This window comes from Vombatus ursinus, unplaced genomic scaffold (genome assembly GCF_900497805.2).
Source record: "Vombatus ursinus unplaced genomic scaffold, bare-nosed wombat genome assembly UNPS02014820.1, whole genome shotgun sequence".
Taxonomy (NCBI): Eukaryota; Metazoa; Chordata; class Mammalia; order Diprotodontia; family Vombatidae; genus Vombatus; species Vombatus ursinus.
Genome location: NW_020954598.1, coordinates 11,434,057 through 11,454,261, shown reverse-complemented (window position 1 = coordinate 11,454,261; position 20,205 = coordinate 11,434,057). Strand labels below are relative to the sequence as shown.

The window sequence follows — 20,205 nt, the reverse complement described above, 5'->3', positions numbered from 1 at the left end:
CCACATTAAAAAGAAGAAATTACCCAGGAGCAGTAGTTTAAATTATGTTATCAGGTAAACATACAGCCAGAAAAAAAACCAGAAGAACTGGTTTCAAAGAGAAAGGGGGGATCATTAATTCTGGGGCTCCTTTGGTATCCATACAAATATAGGAAAGGCCTCAGCACACTGGGTGGATCCCACAGTAAATTTATGGGAGGGCATCTACTAGACTCACACAGAATGGTCAGGCGTGGATGGGTTGCGATCTGTGTCGTTGGAAGGAACACCTATATAAACGACGAGATCACAGGTCCATTACTGTATTGGAGCAAGTTTAATATCTTAAGAACCTTTCAGTATTTTGCCTGATAATCAGCAAAAAAAAAAAAAGTTTTAAACATAGAAACCAGATATTAACAGCAGTATAAAATGAATAGCATTGTATTAATGTTTATTTCTAATTACAAGAAACAGAATATCAGTCCCTTATTTGTACAAAAATACCTGAAAGACAGATTACAATTAGGTTCACAAGCCCAAAAGCTATTTACAGTATGAAGCAAAGCATACTGAATAAAAGTTTTGTCTTTAAGTTAATACCTTTTGCATTCCCTGAAAACTTTTCAACTTTATTCCATTTTACAGTTACTACATCTTGCATTGTGACAAATATAATTTACGATAAGCAAGTCTTGCCACTGGAAAGGTGCATTGATTGGTCAAACTGTCAGGTACTTATTTAGTGCAGAAAAGATAAGACAAAACATCTAAACTGAGGCACGTGTTTCTTCAAGGTTTAACAAATAAAAGCTTTCTGTACTTTAACACCTAGTGTAACATAACTTAACTACTAACTTTATTACCAAAACCGTTTGGCATTTTCCTTCTCAACATATTCAAGATTGCTACATGAAGTTTTCATTTAGAAAATAAAAATCACAGGCAAAGACAAAAAAAAAAATTCAACAGGCTCCAAAACAACCCTGAGCGTCCCCTTTACATTCATGTCATTTAAATACAAAAATAAAAGTCAAACGTCCTTCAGTCCTTGGTTTGCTAAGCTGGAACCCAGCTGATTCTACTGGATTTGTTGGTTGGTTTGTTTGTTATAGGGTGGTGCTCTCTCAGTGACCCAGCACAAAGGGAAGTGGAAAGTGAGCTGTGAGCTGGCAGAGTAAGCTTGTGACCACTCTGAGACTGGTTACTTTCTCAAACAGTTCACTTAGGCTGGAAAAGTACAAAAGACTAAGTCAACCATCTACATACGTACAAAATTGTGATTCAGAGTCAAACTTTTATTTATCTCCATTTAAATAAAATGCAAGTTTATAAATACAAAACACTGCAAATACTAGCTGTCTACTGGTGGTGGGTGGGGTGGAGGGGGGAAATGAATTATTGGAACCAATCTATGTAAACAGAAAATAAATCTTATAGCCAAAAAACCGAAAAAAGGTTTATTTCAATCCACCAAATAGAAAAGTTTATAATAGCTGTGTCTTCCCCCCAAAGTGAGGCTGAATCACGCATGCAAAGTGAAGTTGGAAATATGAACAGTTATTAGCCAAATTTCTGATTGTTTGAAAAGAGTGGCTAAAAGGGAAAAAAAAAAAAAGGCAGGAAAATGCAGTTCCATATTGCAGCTGAAAAACACATTTTGCTAAAAAAAAAAAATCTCCATCTTCTAAGTAGACATTTCATGGAAAATACTAGAATGTGATCTGTAAACTAAAATACAGTGTTTCTATACCATCGACATAGTTATAGCTGATATGTATTACTTAAGCTTGTTACATTTTTGTCTTAAACTACTGTCAAAGCTATATATGATGACCAAAGAGCAGTATGAAATGATTTTTTCCTTCAGCAGAGAGGATTTTTAAAGCAATCCAGTGGCTAACACCAATCAGGGAGCCGGTCCGCATTCTCACTGCTAGGTTAAAAGAAAACTATTTTGTTCACCACAGTAGTCTGAACACCCTTTCAAGTAAGCACTTTCCAATCTGTAGAGAAAAGGGGAAATGGCTATTTTTCATGCCTGGTTTCTATGTTCGGGCTAAGAGGCAAGGACTGGGAGATGTGGGATGGAAAATCGGGAAAGACCGTAGCCACGGTCTTTCCGGCTCATCAGAAAAAAGGAAAACCAATATTGTGTTATGACTAAATATTCAATTTAAACATTGACAACGAAGCAATTCTGATCATAAGCCAGTAGTAAAATACTCTTAATCGGCTTGCAGTCAGCTGGCTTACGTGTGTGTGTGTGTGTGTGTGTGTGTGTGTGTGTGTGTGTGTGTATGTGTGTGTTTCTTTCAGCAGGATGGAGGTCACAAGGTCAAAACATCTTAAATGTCAGGTTGAGTCTGTGTCCACTTTGTTGTTTGTGGATGTTTCTCACCATGGAGACATTCAGGACATTCACTGCAGTAAACAAAATAGGAGCCATTTTTCTTTTAAACTCCTGGAACTCTATCCATGACAGGGGCTTGGGCTGGATTCTGTAGCATTATTTAGCCTTTCAACAGGCTGATGATGGTAATATGGTGGTGTTTCTGAAAGAAACTAAAGACCATGGAGGACATAAAGCTAAAAAAAAATAAAAGGCCGATCATTTGTCCTAACAAGCACACGATCAGCATTGGTGATTTTTCATAGAAACCAGCCAGCATGGTCATTCAGTTGTGATTGTGTAACAGTGAATTTCCTAAAGAATAAAAACTATTTGGCTGGGAGGAAAATATAACACACATGTTAACAACAAAAGGTTCAAACATTTGTGCATAGAAATTGGATGACTAGACTGGGGTCTCATGACTGGGTCCATTAATTATGCTACATGTATACCAGTCATTTCCCCAAGGATAAAAACCTCATCAATGATTTTCAAAGCCCACTGGGTTGGTGGAGTTATAGTTTTAGAACTGAATTCACACTGCTTTAATCAGCTGAGAGCAGAAACTGCCCTTGGAGAAATGCTGAGACCCAACACTTTAGGTCTTCTAATTCTGACAGGCGGAGACTTTTTAGCTCCTACCATGAATTGAAAAGCCACATCATGTCCTAATATAGGCTGTATACAATATCCAAAACAAAGTAGGAGTGCAAAAAAAAAAAAAAGTGATCAATACAAAAAAAGTAAACACACCAGTTTTAATTGTCAAGATTATTCCAGGGCAAGAGTCCTTTTCCAATGATTTCTCTTCAGAACCTGTTCCTGTTAAGTGGCCCAGTCAAGATGATCATTCCAGTTTAGTCTCAAATTTGCACACAATTCTACATGCCTTCCTTTATTTGGCAAGGGGAGGAAGGTGTGCTGGGATACTCAGCAGCAGATCATTCTTAGGTGTTGGACAAACCAGGAGGATCTTGGTCTGTTGGCACCCACTGAATCCATCCCTTTGAGAGTCTTGAGGTGCAGAACATAACTTTTAAACCAATTTACAGACCTGCTCATCCATTCCAGTGTTAACTTTCTCTTAGTTATTCTTCTAGCAAATCCAGTCTTCAACCAAGAGCCAAATTCAAGGTCATAAGGCCACTCTGATACAGTGATGTTTGAGTTTGCAAGGCAAAACTCCTTTGTTTAGCTGGTAGAACTCAACAAGTTGGATCAGATCGGTGAATTTGGTATTTCCATCATCAAGGCTGAAGAACATTTGTCCCTCGTCCTCACACTATAGGAACAAAAACACTTTCAACATTAGATGGCACAACCCAAAAAATCTACTGTAATTAGAGAAAAGCCCAGAATTCTGGGCTGGTAAATTAGTCTTTATTTCAGAAAATAGTACAAATGAACTGTATGGCAAAATAGTAGGGGGCATCACAGTAAGGTAGAAAATTTAACTAAAGCTCAAAGAGTATAGTCATGGCTTGGTCTACCAAGCAGCCATGTTGAGGATTCCAAGGAACTGAGGATGAGAAATCCAAGGAAGGACAAAGAGACAGATCCTACCACTTCTTTAAGGACACACACTGAGCCGGTGGTGGAATGGGAACTGGGGTCTCGGGAGGGCATGCAGCTTCTAGGGCTAAGATCCTACTTTCGATTGTTTGGCCAAGTGCCCACAAAAGCTGCTTCTTCTCAACAGCACAGCGATTTCCCCCTTGAATTAAAGCTCTTGGTTTTAGCTTGCCTTTCCTTAGTTCCTAGGAGTGGGGTGGTTCCCTCCGCCTCCCCCTTTACTGAAGGAAACACAGCACAGCATATAGGGCAAAGAAGTCCTGAATTTGGAGTTTGAATCCTAGCTTGGCTACTTTCTCCCTGCCTGACTTGTGACAAGTCACTTTAACTTTCTTTGACCTCAGTTTACTGATTTGTAAAATGAAAAAAAGTAGACTAGACAACCATAAAGCTTCTAGGATCCAGATGAAAAATAGAACATTGCAGTGTGGGACAGCTGCCACCATTGCAAAAATGTTCAAGCCCAGCGTATTTAAACACAGAACCACTCCTTAATTCTAAGAGCACAGCTGTCCAGAAGCACCTTTCACAGACTCTAAGCATAGGTTACAATCTTTTTCCCCCACCCCCAGTGACCCCTAGTAATGACTCACACCTCTGTAATTTCCAAAGTTGACATAAAGAGCTAATAAAGAAAACCTGTCAGGAATCTGTCTGCTTTCCAAAGCTGGGGGACCTATGTGCATCAACTCAGAGATCATAAGTAGACAGGATGAATGGACTACCAGCATCACTGACTGTACCCATTATTGTATCCATGTCAGAAACAAAGCATTTCAACTCTTGACTTTTTGCCAATTTAATGACACCATACAATGTCACACTCCTATAGCGGCTTTAAGGTTTACTAAGTGCTTTTTCTGGGTGCAACAGGTAGTACTGCTATCATTATGACACCCATTTTGCATTTGAGAAAACTGATATGAAGTAACTTGGCCAGGGCCACACAGTAATAATTCATTAGTCTGCTAATTGCTCCTTCTGGATCTGGCAATATCATACAATCAGACACAAATCCTCTGGGCGTACAAAACGGAAAATTATTTTATTAAGAGGCATAAGAATTGCTTTGTTTTACTTTTTGACTTGATGTGGAAGCAAGGATAGGGAAGTTAAGCTCTATGAAAGTCAAGCTTGCAGAAACTGACACATAATTGGTCAAAATAAGTATCTAATAATTCCTTTACTTCTTCCTCTTCTGTGGTGAATTCTCCTCTTTCATTTTTATTACCTGTAGTTCATTTTTTCTTTCATTAAAAAAAATCAAATTAGTTAATTTATCTATTTTATTTAAAAAAAAAACCAGCTTATTTTTCTTTAATTTTTTTTTGCTTTCGATTTTGTTAATCTCTTCCAGATTTTTCTAGAAAAAGCACTATGAGGTCTCTATGCTATCCCAAAAAGGAGGCTCTAGTTACTCTGCTATGAACTTCCTTTGGAACCAGCTTGATTTTCAGGCCGAAGGAAAAGGCTTACTCAATAAAACTTGATCAAAGGGGCAGGACCTAGCCTGACCAACTAGCATTCTCTTTCTAGTAAGGCTGGGCTGAAGCTAACAAGAGAACCTTTCCCCCCAGATTTCAACAAGTGCCTTTTGGGGTAGGAGAGCCCCATGTACCACTTGTAGAACTGTATTTACATAATTATTGACAAGACAGGGGAAAATGAGGTAGATATGCTATCTGGTCTTTTCCAAAGCACACCAAGTTACCCTACATTTGCTTTTTTACCCTCAATGGAGTAAGCAGTGAGAAACACAGTAATTAATTGGGGATTTAACCTCACTGCAAAAATCACCCTCCCTGTGGTTCAATTGTACATCACTGTAGTCCCTCAGGCACTATACCAGTGATACATGTTGGTACCAGGGAGTACTGGAGCTGTAACAAACACTCAGATGTATTTGGTATCTGCAAAAGGCTACTAGAAATGACAAGTGGACCGCCCCTAGTGACAAACAGTACGTTCCTCACCGAAAAGCTACTGTCTCCACCCAGTCCCTCCTACCACAGCTGTAGATACCACTCTCCACTGCCTAGACTATTCCTCAACCTTCCCCAGTGGAGAGACCGCTTTCATTCTATTTCCAAAATTCACAGCCCCAAGCCTTTTTGGAGCTCAAAGATTCAAGGCCTAAGGTTTAGGTCAGCTCTAACGTTCTAATATTCTGGTTGTGTGTGCTGTCAAGGCAGATGACAACCTTGTCTATTATGACTGGTGGGTAAGAGGAAGGGTGGGTGAGGAAGGGAACTGAAGGAGTCCCATGAGGAGGCCTCCACTTCTCAGTGAAGGTCATCTTCTGAGTGAGGAGGCAGAAGTGAAACATCAATACACACCATAGTACTTAACTTCTCTAGTTTGCAATTTTAAAATTATGTGGAAAATTAAAGATAAAAAACCTGGTGAAATTAAAAATTAAGATTAAAGCAAACGATTACAAAAATCATCAGGCAAAATCTATACTTACAGGTAATATCTGGAAATTTTTGATTTTCTGGTGATGGCACAGTGTGAGTACAAATGCCTTTGGATTACTCTGGCTGTCACGAAGGAGGAAGAGCCTGAGGAGAATGAGTTTATAGCAGATATAAAAACAGTAAAAATCCTCAGTTCTAAATCATGATAGAATTCTGCCCGTGGGAGTCAGAAAACCCTAGGTTCCAATTCTGTCTCTGACCCTTATTAGCTGCACAACTCTGAGTAATAATAATAATAATAATAGTAATGATAATAATAATAACAATAACAATGACGATGAGGATGATGATGATAACTAGCATTTATATAGTGGTTTTAAGATTTGTAAAGTGCGGCAGCTAGGTGGTGCAGCGGACAGAGCATTGGCTCTGGAGTCAGGAGGACCTGAGTTCAAATCCAGCTTCAGACACAACACTCACTGTGTGACTTTGGGCAAGTCACTTAACCTCAATTGCCTCGCCAAAAAAAAAAAAAAAAAAAATTAAAATCAGCTTTCAATTCGGAGCAGCCAAGTGGCGCAGTGGATAGAGCACCAGCCCTGAAGTCAGGAGGATCTGAGTTCAAATCCAGCCTCAGACCAAACACTTGACACTTACTAGCTGTGTGACCCTGGGCAAGTCACTTAACCCCAACTGCCTTTAAAAAAAAATTTTTTTGCAAAGTGCTTTATACAAATATTATCTCATTTTATCTTTGCAAGAACCCTGGGGGGTAGATGCTATTATTATCCCTATTTTACAGTAGAGAAAACCGAGGCAGAAGTTAAATGGCTTGTTGAGATACATACAGCTAGAAAATATCTGAGGTCAAATTTGAATTCAGGTCTTCTTGACTCCAGCTCTGACCCTCTATACCACTCTAGCACTCTGGTCCACTATACCACATAATTGCCTCTATTATGAGGAGTTAAAAGTAAGTTCTTATCCCTTGTTGAGGGCCGGTTCTTACACAACTAAAGGGAAAGCTCTTTCCTAACTATGAACTTGATATCTGGGGCGTAGATATCAGATCAGCAGTTCTGCCTGTACTCCCCGTGCCCTGGCACTTATAATCCAAAGCTGGAAGGTAGGAAAAAACAAAACAAACCCTAACTTATATTCTTGTGATGATCCATCCACACTCTGTCCCCCATAAGATACTAACTTTGAGAAATGGTCTAGACTCTAGACCTTAATAAAAGGATTTGTTCTATAAAACTTGGACTCAGTCAAAAGGCTGCACACCCAAGGACCTAGAAGGCCACATGTGGCCTCAAGGCCGCAGATTCTCCACCCCTGATCTAGGCCATCAGGGCTGTGGGACAGAGTAAAGTTGACATGAGTTATCTGCCTCATTAGCACTATGCTGTCACCTACTATTTATCATTCAGTTTTTCTTACAGTTGATGTCACAGCTTATATTAAGACTGGTGATTCAATTTCAATGACAATTCTGAGCCAGGTCATTTCATTAAATAGGTGAAACAGGCCTAGTATAAAGCTCTCAGACTTCGATGAAAACAGCTAATGGGAGCAAGAATTATATGAAGTTTGTTTCTCCCCCAATCAATCAATTAAGATTATTTCAAAAACTTTACCCAAACACTTGGGAGAAAGGAGTTAAACCCTGGTTTTCCTCATTTCAAAGCCCAGCACTCTATCCATTATGCTACATTGCCTCTTTAGAGACTGCAATACAAAAACCAAACCAACTTTACACTGAAATTTACACAGAAAGAAAAAACATTAAATTCAGCTTTTTACCAAATAGTTGACTGAGGAGAGTAGATGTAATCAAATCATCAGGGTGGACAGATGGCCCAGAACAAGTCATCACAGTGAAATAAAATCAGGATGAGAGGGAATTACTTTTCCAGGGACTAGATACCACAGTGTGCCTGAAGATAAGCAGCCAGTATCATGTCTAACCCAAACTATCCAGTCCAATGATCTAGTCTTTGCTGCCTACCAGCTCGGTGGCACAGTAGATAACAGAGCATGGGCTAGGAGTCAGGAAGACCTGAACTCAAATCTGGCCTCAGACACATATTTATACTGTGTGACCCTGGGCAAGTCACTTATTCTCTGTTTGCCTCAGTTTCTCACATGTAAAATGGGGCATAATAATAGTACCTACCTCCCACAGATATTTAAGGATCAAATGAGATAATAATTGTAAACTATTCAGTACAGTGCCTAGCACATAGTAGGTGCTATATAAATGATAGCTATTGTTATCACTACCGTTCCATTTGCTAGTCACTATCATTTGTTTCAGAACTTCTATCGGCACTCAATTGAATGGTTTTCTTACCCATCCACAAGCCCCTGCTGTTTAATAATCCTATGGGATTCTTCCCGAGAAATCCTTCCATGAAACCAGTTTTGGGTCCTATGGATCACTGTTTGAGAGAAGGAGAAAGTGTGAGTTAAGGTTTACTACAGTACAACTTAATATGTCTGAAATGGCATTTGCCATTTTACTACCATTCCCATAAACCATCCCACTTCCCAACTTTGTATGATCACAGAATCACAGATTAAGAGCTGGAAGGGTCTTTAAAGGTCATTGAAACCAGAGATGGAGTACAAATGAACCAGATTAAAATGTAATTGGGAAAGGTTTAACAAAATAAATGAAAATACAACATAGATGATGCTAATTTGTGGTTTTCTAAGTCAATATAGAGATCTATTTCTATTTAAGTGGGCACTACTGATTTAGACTAATACCCTCATTTTAGAGAAGAAGATGGCTAAGGGACTTCCAGCTAAAATTTTCTAATATGCAACTGGTGATGTGGGACTACAGATCATGAGAAATTCACACATGATCAGGAAAGAAATGACATGTATACAATTACAGCTAGTTCCCAAATAGTGTGAATAACCAATCAAATGCATTATTGGAATTTGTGCTGTATATTTCCATTGGGCTGGAACCAATGACCATGTTTTACAAAATTACAAATTGCAAATGATGCAAATTCAACTATGTGGGATTCACTGTTTGCATTAATTCGTGCCTACCTCTGAGTGTCACAGATGGTATGGGTACTTTGGGGATAGAGGAGGAGAGCCATTTATGGTTGATAAATAAAAATGAAGCATATGGGAATAAGAATAATGTAAAATAAGAAAGGAAAGGTGGTTTTAACCAGATTGTTGAAGTTCTTAAGAACCAAGATAAGAAGTTGTTATTTAATCCTCTGGCAACAGGGAGCCACGGAAGGTTTTTAAGTAGGGGGAATGACATAGTTAGACCTGTGCCTGAAAGATTATTTTAGAGGCTGCATGAAACATGGATTGGTGAAGAGAGAGACTGGATACAGGAAAGCAAGTAAGAAATGCCTCCATATATAAAATAGACCTCATTACCCTTTTCCCTCAAACCCTCTCCTCTTCCTAACATCTACCTTAAAAAAAAAAAAAAATGTCCATTGAATGTACTGCCATCCTTCTAGTCACTATGGTTTTCAGTCTTGGAGGAGTCATATTCTACTCTCTCATACTGCTCCCTCACAGTCCACAGCCAAATCATGTGCCAAGCCTTGTGGATTCTACTTTCACAACATTCTTCACATTCATTCTCTTCTCTCTGCCCCCACTACCTCCTACGAGTGTATGTGTGTGTGTGTGTGTGTGTGTATGCCCCCATATAACCACTGCCTACTTTAGGCCCTCATCATCTCTCTGGGTGTCCCTGCCTTCAGTCTCTCCCCTCCCCATCAGTGCTCCACACAGCCACCAAAGGAATGCTTCAAAAGCGAGAGTCTGACTTTGTCACCTCCCAGCTCAAGAAGTTCTGATGGCTCCCATTTGGCATTCAAAACCCTTCACAGTCTGGGTCCAGCCTATCTTCTGCCAATCTCGTTGTACTACTCCTCTCCTCAGGAATAGTGGTACCCCTTTTCAGATACTCAAAACCTAGTCAAATTATGCCTATTGTTACAAAGGTTTTCTTGTTCTTTTTTCCCTTTCAATATGGCAGGAGAGGGAGAAAACAGATTTTTGTTAAATTTAAAAAAAAAAAAAAGATTGTAGAGAAATTTGATGAAATAGCCTCCTTAACAGGCCCCTAGATGACATTTCATTACCCATCTCCATGGCTTTGCAGAGGCTATCACCCATGCATGGAATGCACTAGTACCTTGCAGAATCCTTGACTTCCTTAATTGTTCAGCTCACAGAACAACCCTTATCCAAGGTTTAATCTGATCACTTCAGTTGCTGGTACCCCCACTCTACCATAAGAAAACTATGCATTTTACTTAATATATCCTCTGCATTTTTTACTTTTCATACCTGTAATTTCCACCCTCATACTATAAATTGCAGAAAAAGTAGCAGTCTGAGGTAGTCAGTGCACAGCCTTGGAGGAATGGGACTGTTCATATTTGTCTTCGTACTCCTCCATTACATAGTCCAATGTCCAGTACATACTAATGGACAAACATTTACCAAGCATCTTTGCTCCAGGCACTGAGGATATGGACACAGAAATACTCTCTCCCCTCAGAGGGCTTAGAGACGACTTGTACATACATAAGCACAAACAGAAAATTTTCAAGGAAATTTTTGGGATAAGAGGAGATGGCATGGAAATAGCAGGTATGGGAAAACAATTGTTCTTGAAGTAACCATTCCATCTCAGAACTTGTGATCCAAAAGGGGAGAGGTAGGTGCTTAGCAGAACTTGATGTATTACTTGAATTGAGTGAAATTAATTCCTATAGTACAACTCCTGGAGTGTAAGATGGGCTAGCATGGTAGCATCATGGGATTTTAGTCCTGGAAAGGACCTTGGAGACTGCCCTCATGTTAGACATGAGGAAAACTGAGGCCCCAAGAAGAATTATGACTGACTTGCCTATGGTCACCCAGTAGTGAGCAGCAGAGCCCCAAACTTGTATGAAGCCAAATCTAGCGTTCTTCCAGTAAATCAAACAGCCTTTGGGAATAGCACTTTTCCAAATAAACAAATAAGTCAGTCACCTATTTGACATCCCAAATTTACCTGTGCTTAGCGTAGAAGGGTGGAGGGGACTTTGGCTACCTAAGACATTCATCCTTGTGCTTCGTTTCTGCAAAAGAAACCAAATTCCCTCAATTAACACTTAAGACCAAATAGATGACTCATGACATGCAACCCTGATACAACCCAGTAAGAGGAGCTGGAAAATCTGGGAAAAGGGAAATGCCTCAGAATGTGCAGACTCTGAAGAGGTGATTGGATGAGTACACAACCTCTACCAATGGCCCTTAACCTTCTGTACCTGAAAGGAAACAAGGGTCCTGTCTGGACTGAGCTAGACAAATTTTCATTTCACAAAAGACGTGTGTGTGTGTGTGTGTTTAAGTCTATTTCCAACTCTGTCAATGTAGATAAAGAGGCTCTCCTTGTCTTTCAAAGAGTGCCCTCGCTGGTCATGTCTGATATGGACCAATGACCACTAGCAGAAGAGTATGAGGATAAGGTACTCTACTCATTGTGCACATCACAAAAGTAAAAATTGTCCAACTCATTCCAGGTGTCCTTCCTCTTGCACAATCTAGTGTCAAACAGAGTGGGAGAAAGCCATGAGTGACAGCACAGGCTTTTTCCCCTTCTATAAAATAATGTGGTTAATTTGACATGTTTGTCTGCAAAAACTGGTTTGCAAATTGTCAAGAAGAATCTGTTATGTCTGTTTTCCCCTTCAACCTTCTTCTAGATACCCCAAGGCAGAGACGAGCTAGTTGTGAATGAGAGAGAAATGCTCCAATATGGAAATTTTTTTCTTGCAGACCTGAACTCTAATACACAGGTATGAATAATCCATAGAAGAACTAATCTACACTGGCTGTTGGCACATCCCCATAGTGGCATGTCAGGTTCAAGCTCACAAAAGGGGCTTAGTAAAGAGGAGAGGGGACAGATTATGTTACCCTCCACGCATGGCCCTCTTCCAAGGCTGCGCTTTGAGCTTCAGCAGGGTTCTCAATCACTCTTCCTGTTTGACCGGAAAAGTCCATTGCTACGAGAGAGTTCTCAGACACACTGCGCTGGAAAGGAACAGGTCAGGCTGTTTTAAAACTTGCAGCAGCATGCAGAGGGTACTAAGTAAGCATCATAAAAATAGAAAAAAATCCTGCTTCTACCCCCTCCATTCAACAAATTTTTAGATTGTGGTAGCTGAAAAATCTTTATTTCCTTAAAACAGAAAGTTTCCCATCTTTGTTTCAGGAGATTTCCTGTCTACCATTGTTTTACAGTTTGACATAGGGACCAGTCATTTTGCCACCTTAGGCCTCAACGTACTCATGCATAAAATAAAAGCCCTCAAGGTCTGTCACCCTAGAATCCTTTGGTTTTCTAACTTGTGGAAGAGGCCTCCTGGTCAAGTTTAGGGGTTTTTCCCTTTAGATGAGTGCTCCTTCTATTATCAGAGAAATGAACCAGGATTAGTAGCTCTTCCAGGGAAAGTGCTCGTGGAAGCTGATATCAACTGACATAGAGGGACAATCTGCCCCAGGAAGCAGGCCTCTCTCCCTGTCTTGGTCTCCTGGGCTTCCCTGCTCTTCTTTTTCTCCTCAGAAAACATCATTGTAATATGACAAGAACTCAACCCCCACCTTCCAACAACATGTATTAAATGCTTGAAAGGTGAAGATAATAAAGAAAAAATAAATTCAGATTTCAGTCACAATAGGAGGGAGCTAAGGAAGGAACTCCTTCTGTGGGTTAACTGGAGACAGGGTAGAGTGGAGAAGGCTGTCTCTTGATATGCAAAATCTTAATTAGGAAGACCTGGATTCAATCCTGCCTTGGACATATATGAATGGGATGGAAAGGAACATTGACTAAGTGTGCTATGTGCTAAGAACTTTACCAATATTACCTCATTTGGTTCTCACAATGACTTTGTGAGGTGTGTGCTATTAGCCCATTTTACAGTTGAGGGACCTGAGTCAGACAAAGGTTAGGTGACTTGCCCAGGATCACATAACCAGTAAGTGTTGGAGGCCAGATTTGAACTCAGGTCTTTCTGCCTCCAAGCCCAGCACTCTATCCATTTTGCCACCTTGCTTACCCTGGGCAAAAATTTTAATATCCTTCAGTGCCCGAAGCAACATCTAAGATTATAAATTGCAAATAAGGGGGCTATCTGCAATGGTAGAGTGAGAATCCCTCACCAGGAAACTTCCTGTACCAGTAAAAAAAAAAATTTAACTGTCTGTATAGGAGAGATACCGTATCATAACAATCTAGGAGAATTATTGTAACCTCTTCTATGCCTTGCTTACCACTGGGGAAAAAGCAGACTACAGGAAAGTACATAGCCTGTGGGGTAAGAGTGAAAAAAAAAAAAAAAAAGGAACAGGGCTCAATAGCAGAAAAAAATCACTAGACTCAAGAGCCAAGGGGAGATGGAGACTCAAATCTTGCCCTGCTACCATCTAGTAGTCCAACCATCATTAAATCACTTACCCTTCTCAATTTCAATTTTCTCATCAGTAATGGGCATGATATACACAGTACTGACCTCATGATGCTGTTCTGGTATGCCACAATGTACCTCAAGCATTCTTCGAACCTATAGATCAGCTAGTATTATCATTACTAAATCTATTCAGGAGAGCTGATCATTCATATTCATATTTCATAAGCTCTATAGATGGGAGGAGTAGGGCATGGGGAAGGAGAAGTCCTAACAGCATACAATAATCAAGAAATCAAGATGGAAAAGGAATGTTGAAAGAGAAAATAAATTTTGATGAAGTGGAAACGCCATAGCTAGACTTTTCTGTTACATAGCAGACTTTTCTGTCTGCTTTGACAAACCTGGAATAAACCAAAATTCCCCACCCCACCACCTCCCCACACAAAGTAAAGAGGTTACACACCAGTACTTACCACGGGGGTTGAGAAGTGGGAAAGCCAGGCTTTCCTCTGCTGTGGAATTCTGTAATTCTGATAAAGGAGCATGCCATACTAGAAAGAACAGAACAAAGTCAGTGACAGAGATATTTTTTCAACCCAACAGCCATCATACAGTTGAATTTCATTATGATGAATGAGTAGTACTGAGTACAGTTCTAAATGGCTAACAAGCTTCACAGCATAGAGGGTGGCTCCAGTGCGAAGGTCACTGGCTTCGGAGTCAGCGGGTCTAGATTCAAATTTAACTTCTTATACTCACCACCTGTGTAACCCATGGGCAAGTCACTTAACCTCTGCCTCATTTTCTTTCAATGATATTGTTGTTGACATAAGGCTTGATGTCAAGAAAAACTTCCTAAAAATGAGAGCTATCCAAAATGGAGGCTGGGCTGCCTTGGGGGTAATAGAAGGTTCCCCCTCATTGTGGGTCTTGAAGGAAAGGCAAGATGATCACTTGTTTGGTATGCTGTGGTAGAGGGTATTCTCTGGGGGCCATGGCCATGAAGTCTGTGATTCTGTGACTCTCAGGATTGGTGAGGTCAGAGGTCAGAGTACAACCTGCATATCCTCTACAATGGAACCCACCAGTGGTCCTCCAACTTTGGTCAAAGACTTCTGGTGAGGGGAAAGCCACTACACTCCCTGAGGTTATTTATTCTACTTTAGGATAGCTCTGAGTGTTAGGGGGATTTTTCCTGATATTGAGTCTAAATCTGCCTCATTGAAGCCTTTGCCCATCACTCCTAGTTCTGTCCTCTTGAGCGAAACAGGACAAGTCTAACCTCTCTTTCACAAGACATGCCTTTAATTCTTGAAGACAGCCATCATGGAGCCTCCAAATTATACTCAACTCCTTCAGGTGAACCTCAAATGAAATGAGTTTCTTCACCATCCTGGTTGTCCTCTTTCTAGATGTTCACAAGATTATCAACATCTTTCTTAAAATGTTGCATCTAGAATTTACTACAATAGTCTGGATATGGTCAGACCGAGGAAGAGACTACTACATCTCCCTGGTTGTAAACACCATAATGGCTCTCAAAGCATTTCAGATTTCATTACCTTTGGTGGTCAACAGATCATGGGTTCCCTCGTTCCCACTGTCCCTTGGGGAAAGCACACTATATCCAGGCCCAGGACTGCCAGCTCACCACCCATAGCTGGGACCTCGGATATCCTTTCTGACACTGCCCGTGATGCTCACTGGGCCTGAAGCCTCAACCCCTATCATCAACCTTGCTTCTGGATCTTGCTATCAACATCAGGGCAAAAGTCCCATGTCAACATGGGGCAGAGGAGTCAGGTGGGAATGACTGAAGATCATATATCCACTGCTGCCCATAGCTAGAGGCTGCCATGCTCCATTTTCACATCCAACACCTAGAAGGAACTGAAGAGACCCTATAAAACCAAACTCTGAGGCTCAGCTGGTCTTTCTCTGAGGCACAAACTTTAAAGCAGCAGAATTCCCTATGGGGGAACAGGTAGTTATGCAGGTCTGTTCATCTATCAGCTGGGTCATGAGGCTGTGTCTGGACACTCTGGCCCCTGCTGTTTTTTTTCCCTACAACCATCCCAGAGAAAAAAAACAAACAAGACAGGTACCCTGACTCTGATACATGGATCCCCTTACCCCCACTGTCCCCTGGGGAAAGCACAGACCTGGAGAAATGCCCAGAGTCTCTTATTTGGAAAACAAATATTCTTCTCTTGCCCTGGAGGGTGCCAATGGTTTCTCCCTCACCACACTGCATGTAACAGATTCCTCACCACTACTACTAACTCATATTGAGTTTAGAGGCCACCAGCACCTCCAGATTTTTTTCAGAACTATTTAGCTAGACCTCTACCATCCTGTACTTGTGAAGTTGATGTTCTGATCCCAACAGAAGACTGTTATTCCATGTTATTTTAATAGTATCTAACCAATTACTTTGGGCCAGAATTCTGACTCTGGCATCAGTGTTAGGTAAGGTAAGTGTTATCAGAAGGGCAGTATAAGGGCTATAATGGCATCCATGAAAGCCTCTAGTGTATTGGGTAGACCGCCCCTGGAGGAGTTGTAGAAGAATATGGCCAACAGCTGCATAGAATGAGGAGTTGCGGCTAGCGTGCCACCCGTCAGAGAGTATCCACATTGATGAGCTTATAGATCCCACAGGCCTACCTAATTACAGTGCTATGATCCATTTTTTGCAGCATTTTACAGTTTTAAAAAGCTTCCATATGCATTTCTCTCATTTAATGCTTAAAACAATCCATTAATTGGTCAGGGAAGGCATTACTATCCTCATTTAACAGATGAGGAAAAATTGAGATTTAGAAAGATTAAGTGGTTTACCCAAAGTCATAGAACTAGAAAATGAAGGAGCCTGTACCCAAAATCATTTCTTTTGACTGTAGGTGCAGTGTCCCCTACATTGCTTGGGTTAAAACCATTGTGCTCAAGTCTAAGAGGTTTGAGTCTAGTACTTTATCAAAAAAAAAAAAAAAGGAAATATTAAATATTCTTTGTTGATACAAAGCATACACTCGGGACAAATTTGTGTTTAAAGAATTCCTAATTTCCTCATGCTTTCAAAATTAACACCTAACTAGCAAATAACTTTTCAATCTTCCTTGAATAAGTCAACTTGCACAAGCCAGAAAAGCTATGATTTACTATTAATGGGTCTGGAAGTTATAAGAATTGTTCAGGTTTAGAAATCCAAGAACCGAGTTATGAAATGTCAAGCAGACCTTTGACAAATTAGATTAACTGTGATTCTCACTTTTAGACATCAGGGTCCCTAGTTTGAAGATCATAATTAAGTTGGATTAAAAGATGAATATTTCATTTCATTAAGTTCAGGCTGTCTCAAACTCAGATGGAAAAAAAATGACACTCTAAAAAAACTTCCTCAAACTAGGGTAGGCAACTGCAGACTGATGGATTCTTTTTCACTTTTATCAAGGCCAAGAGATGAAAGACACATTCTTATCTCCAAAGACTAAATTAGGCTAACAGATACTTCAATTGACTCCTGCCTTCCAAAAGCTTCAGAGATCCTCTCTCTCAGATTAACAAATCAACAGCTCAATGTTACAGCAAACACAAAATACTTTCTTCAGATTCCTCCATGAAAAATGTTGAGATAATCACAATTAGAATACAGTTCCTTGTTCCCCATTGCTATGACAGTCAGATTTCACCATTTATCATCAGGAGAAAATATAACAAGTTCACCAAGGGAAGGCTAAATTTTCTATACATTATTGGTCAACTGTAAATCTGAATCATGGTTTCGTATCTGTAAACTCTGATGATGATAAGTAAGTTAAAATGTAGCCAGAACTTCACCCTTGACAGATGACAAGTATACCTGTACCTTTCTCTTGTACCTATCATTACAGTGTCCTGGTTATTTGGGACAGATCTGCTCCAGAGTTGTTTCCCAAAGCCTCAGCATAACAGAGCATTAGCCCTGAGTTTTTGGCTGTGCTGGCAAGTATGACCAAGCTAAAAAGGCTTTGAGTAGGTTTCCCAATGGATGATGTGTTTATTGTCTCAGGACCAGGTAAGCTAATTTTGTGTATAAACTTGACCAACAGGGAAGAAAGTTTCTTTTATATTTTTTGCCAAGGTTAAAGATTATTTATTAGTGAATGGAAAGAGTAGAACATTACTCCTACTCATGTACAAGGTACTGTGCTTAGAGCTTTTATCTCATTTGGCATGGAGGATGGGGTTGCCAATCTATGTTTGAAGGAACACCTACAATAATTAAACGAACTTTCTGAAGTACTAAAAAAAAAAATCTATGTGTTCTCATTTGACTATAAGATCCCAGAAGGCCAGGACTCTGCCTTATTAAATGCTGAATCCCAGTAGGCATGGTGCTACATGTTTGTAGTCTCTGTTAGTGGGAGACTAGATCTGCTGAATCACTTGAGCTTGGGAATTTTGAGCAGCAGTAGGGACTAAAGCTGATTCGGGTCTGTGTAAGTGTGGCTCCAAATACACTGAGTCTCCAGGAATGGGGGCCCGAATGGAAAGGTTGGAAATGGAGCAAATCATATGGCTTCCACGTAGCTCAGCAGTGGGACTAAGACTGTGACTGGTCACTGCACTTCTAGCCTGGGCAAGATAGGGAGACCCAGTTTGAAAACCACGAAAACTAACGAACAAATAAACAAACTAAAAATAAATGTTGTGTGCCCTGCAATGTATAGCACAATGCCTGGCACACAATGGATACTTAATGATAAATATATGTTGAGTTTAAGTGGATTTTCTTCATCAGATACACATTGTAAGATGACCAACATGGACTTTCTGTCCTTTCTTCCCTCCAGTGTTTAGCCCAGGGCATGGCACACAGTAAACGCTTGATAAATATGTGCTGCCTGAAGATGGTCAATAAATCACCGTGGCACAGGTCATTTAAAGTCCACTTGATATATGTGTCCTAGCAGTTGCTGATGACTGCTCTAAAGATCAAGAAACTGAATGATCCAGATGCACCTTTAAAATAAGGTACTGATGTGAAGCTAGGAGAGTTATATAGGATTAACATTAAAGCTTAGATTTCTTTCTTTGCTAGTCTTTTGAGGAAAGGAAATTGGAAAATTAGAGCCATATACAGAAGGGGATTTAAAATGAACTTATGACATAAGATAATGGCTAACTACAATGCTTAAGGAGCAATGAAGATTACCCACCTTCCAACAGAGAGTGGTGGCCTAGAGATGCAGAATGAGACATTTCTGGACACGGGAAATGGTGGGAATTTGATTTGCTTGACAATGTATATTTGTTAAAAGAGCTCTGTTTTTCTTTTCTTTCTTTTTTTTTAGCAAGAGAGACAGAAAGTAAATGCTTAAGTAACAAAAATCATTTAAAAATAAGGTTTACTTATAAAAATAAAATTTTATTCTATGACTTTCTAATCTGTCTGTGTCTGTCTATCCCTCATTAAGAGAAGAAATATTTTCTCTATATAAGTTTCTACTTCCTGCTACTTCGTTGTTTTATCTGTTAAAATAGCAGAGGCTTTTCCAAGCTAAAATTTTATTTAAAATAAATTTTATTATCCTTGCTCGGCCTGACAGTGGGCTAAATTAAAGAAGCGTGTTTCAGCACTGAGTTAAAAAAACTGAAGAAGCTGTAAGCTCATCAATACTGCTTGGGATAGAAGTAAGAAGAGATCTAGTCAGCATTTATCTGGCCTCCCTCCCTCCACTAGGTTCATCTGCCTTTTCCTCTCATTTCTCCTGGCTGCCCTAGGCTGGGGGTGTGGGGCTGTCAGTTCCTTGATGTACCTCCAACCCTGAAGGGAAATGTTAGTGAGTGACTGGTTTTGTGCCAGATCCCTGCCCCAGTCCAAAGGTTGTCAAAAGTCCAAACCTGAATTTTGAAAGGGAAGGCATTTCTAAATGTCATTCACTTGCCAATCACATTTCTCTTTCTTTCAGTTTGTTTCCTTCAGAAATACAGGAATCCTTTACCCCGGGCATCAGGGAGTTACTGAATAAGGAGAGACCTGCTAGGAGATACAGGTTCTGGTTTTCTTCATCACTCTTTGCTGTTATTCTTTATTAACTGGTGTAAATTAAAAGATTGATAAAGATTTCTGACACATCAGCCCACCAGGAGGACTCAAAATCTACCGTAATTTCTTCCCTGATTTAGAGTGGAAAAAATATTAAGGAGCAAAGGCTAAGAGGAGCTGAAAGGCACCCAAGTCATCATCTGGTTCTGGGGTGGGGAACCTGCAGCCTCGAGGCCAAATTCCAAACCGTAAAGTTTGGATTTAATCAAAGGGCCCACTTGAAGACCAAGAGGGCCACATGTAGCCTCAAGGCCACAGGTTCCTCACCCCTGATGATCCAACATCCTT

General features: G+C 40.2%; 1 protein-coding gene across 1 annotated transcript in view; it reads right to left on the bottom strand.

Moving 5' to 3' along the window:
* Window positions 1-407: 407 nt before the first annotated feature.
* The window catches only part of GRB10 (growth factor receptor bound protein 10), a 294,569-nt gene continuing 274,771 nt past the window's right edge, over window positions 408-20,205 (bottom strand). Inside the window, exons 16-21 of the mRNA XM_027837264.1 lie at window positions 14,300-14,377; window positions 12,331-12,447; window positions 11,420-11,486; window positions 8,717-8,804; window positions 6,414-6,507; window positions 408-3,656 (exon numbers count right to left, since the gene is read on the bottom strand). Coding sequence (XP_027693065.1) covers window positions 3,510-3,656; window positions 6,414-6,507; window positions 8,717-8,804; window positions 11,420-11,486; window positions 12,331-12,447; window positions 14,300-14,377 — 591 coding nt within the window. The 3' untranslated portion in view covers window positions 408-3,509. The remainder of the gene's footprint in view (window positions 3,657-6,413; window positions 6,508-8,716; window positions 8,805-11,419; window positions 11,487-12,330; window positions 12,448-14,299; window positions 14,378-20,205) is intronic.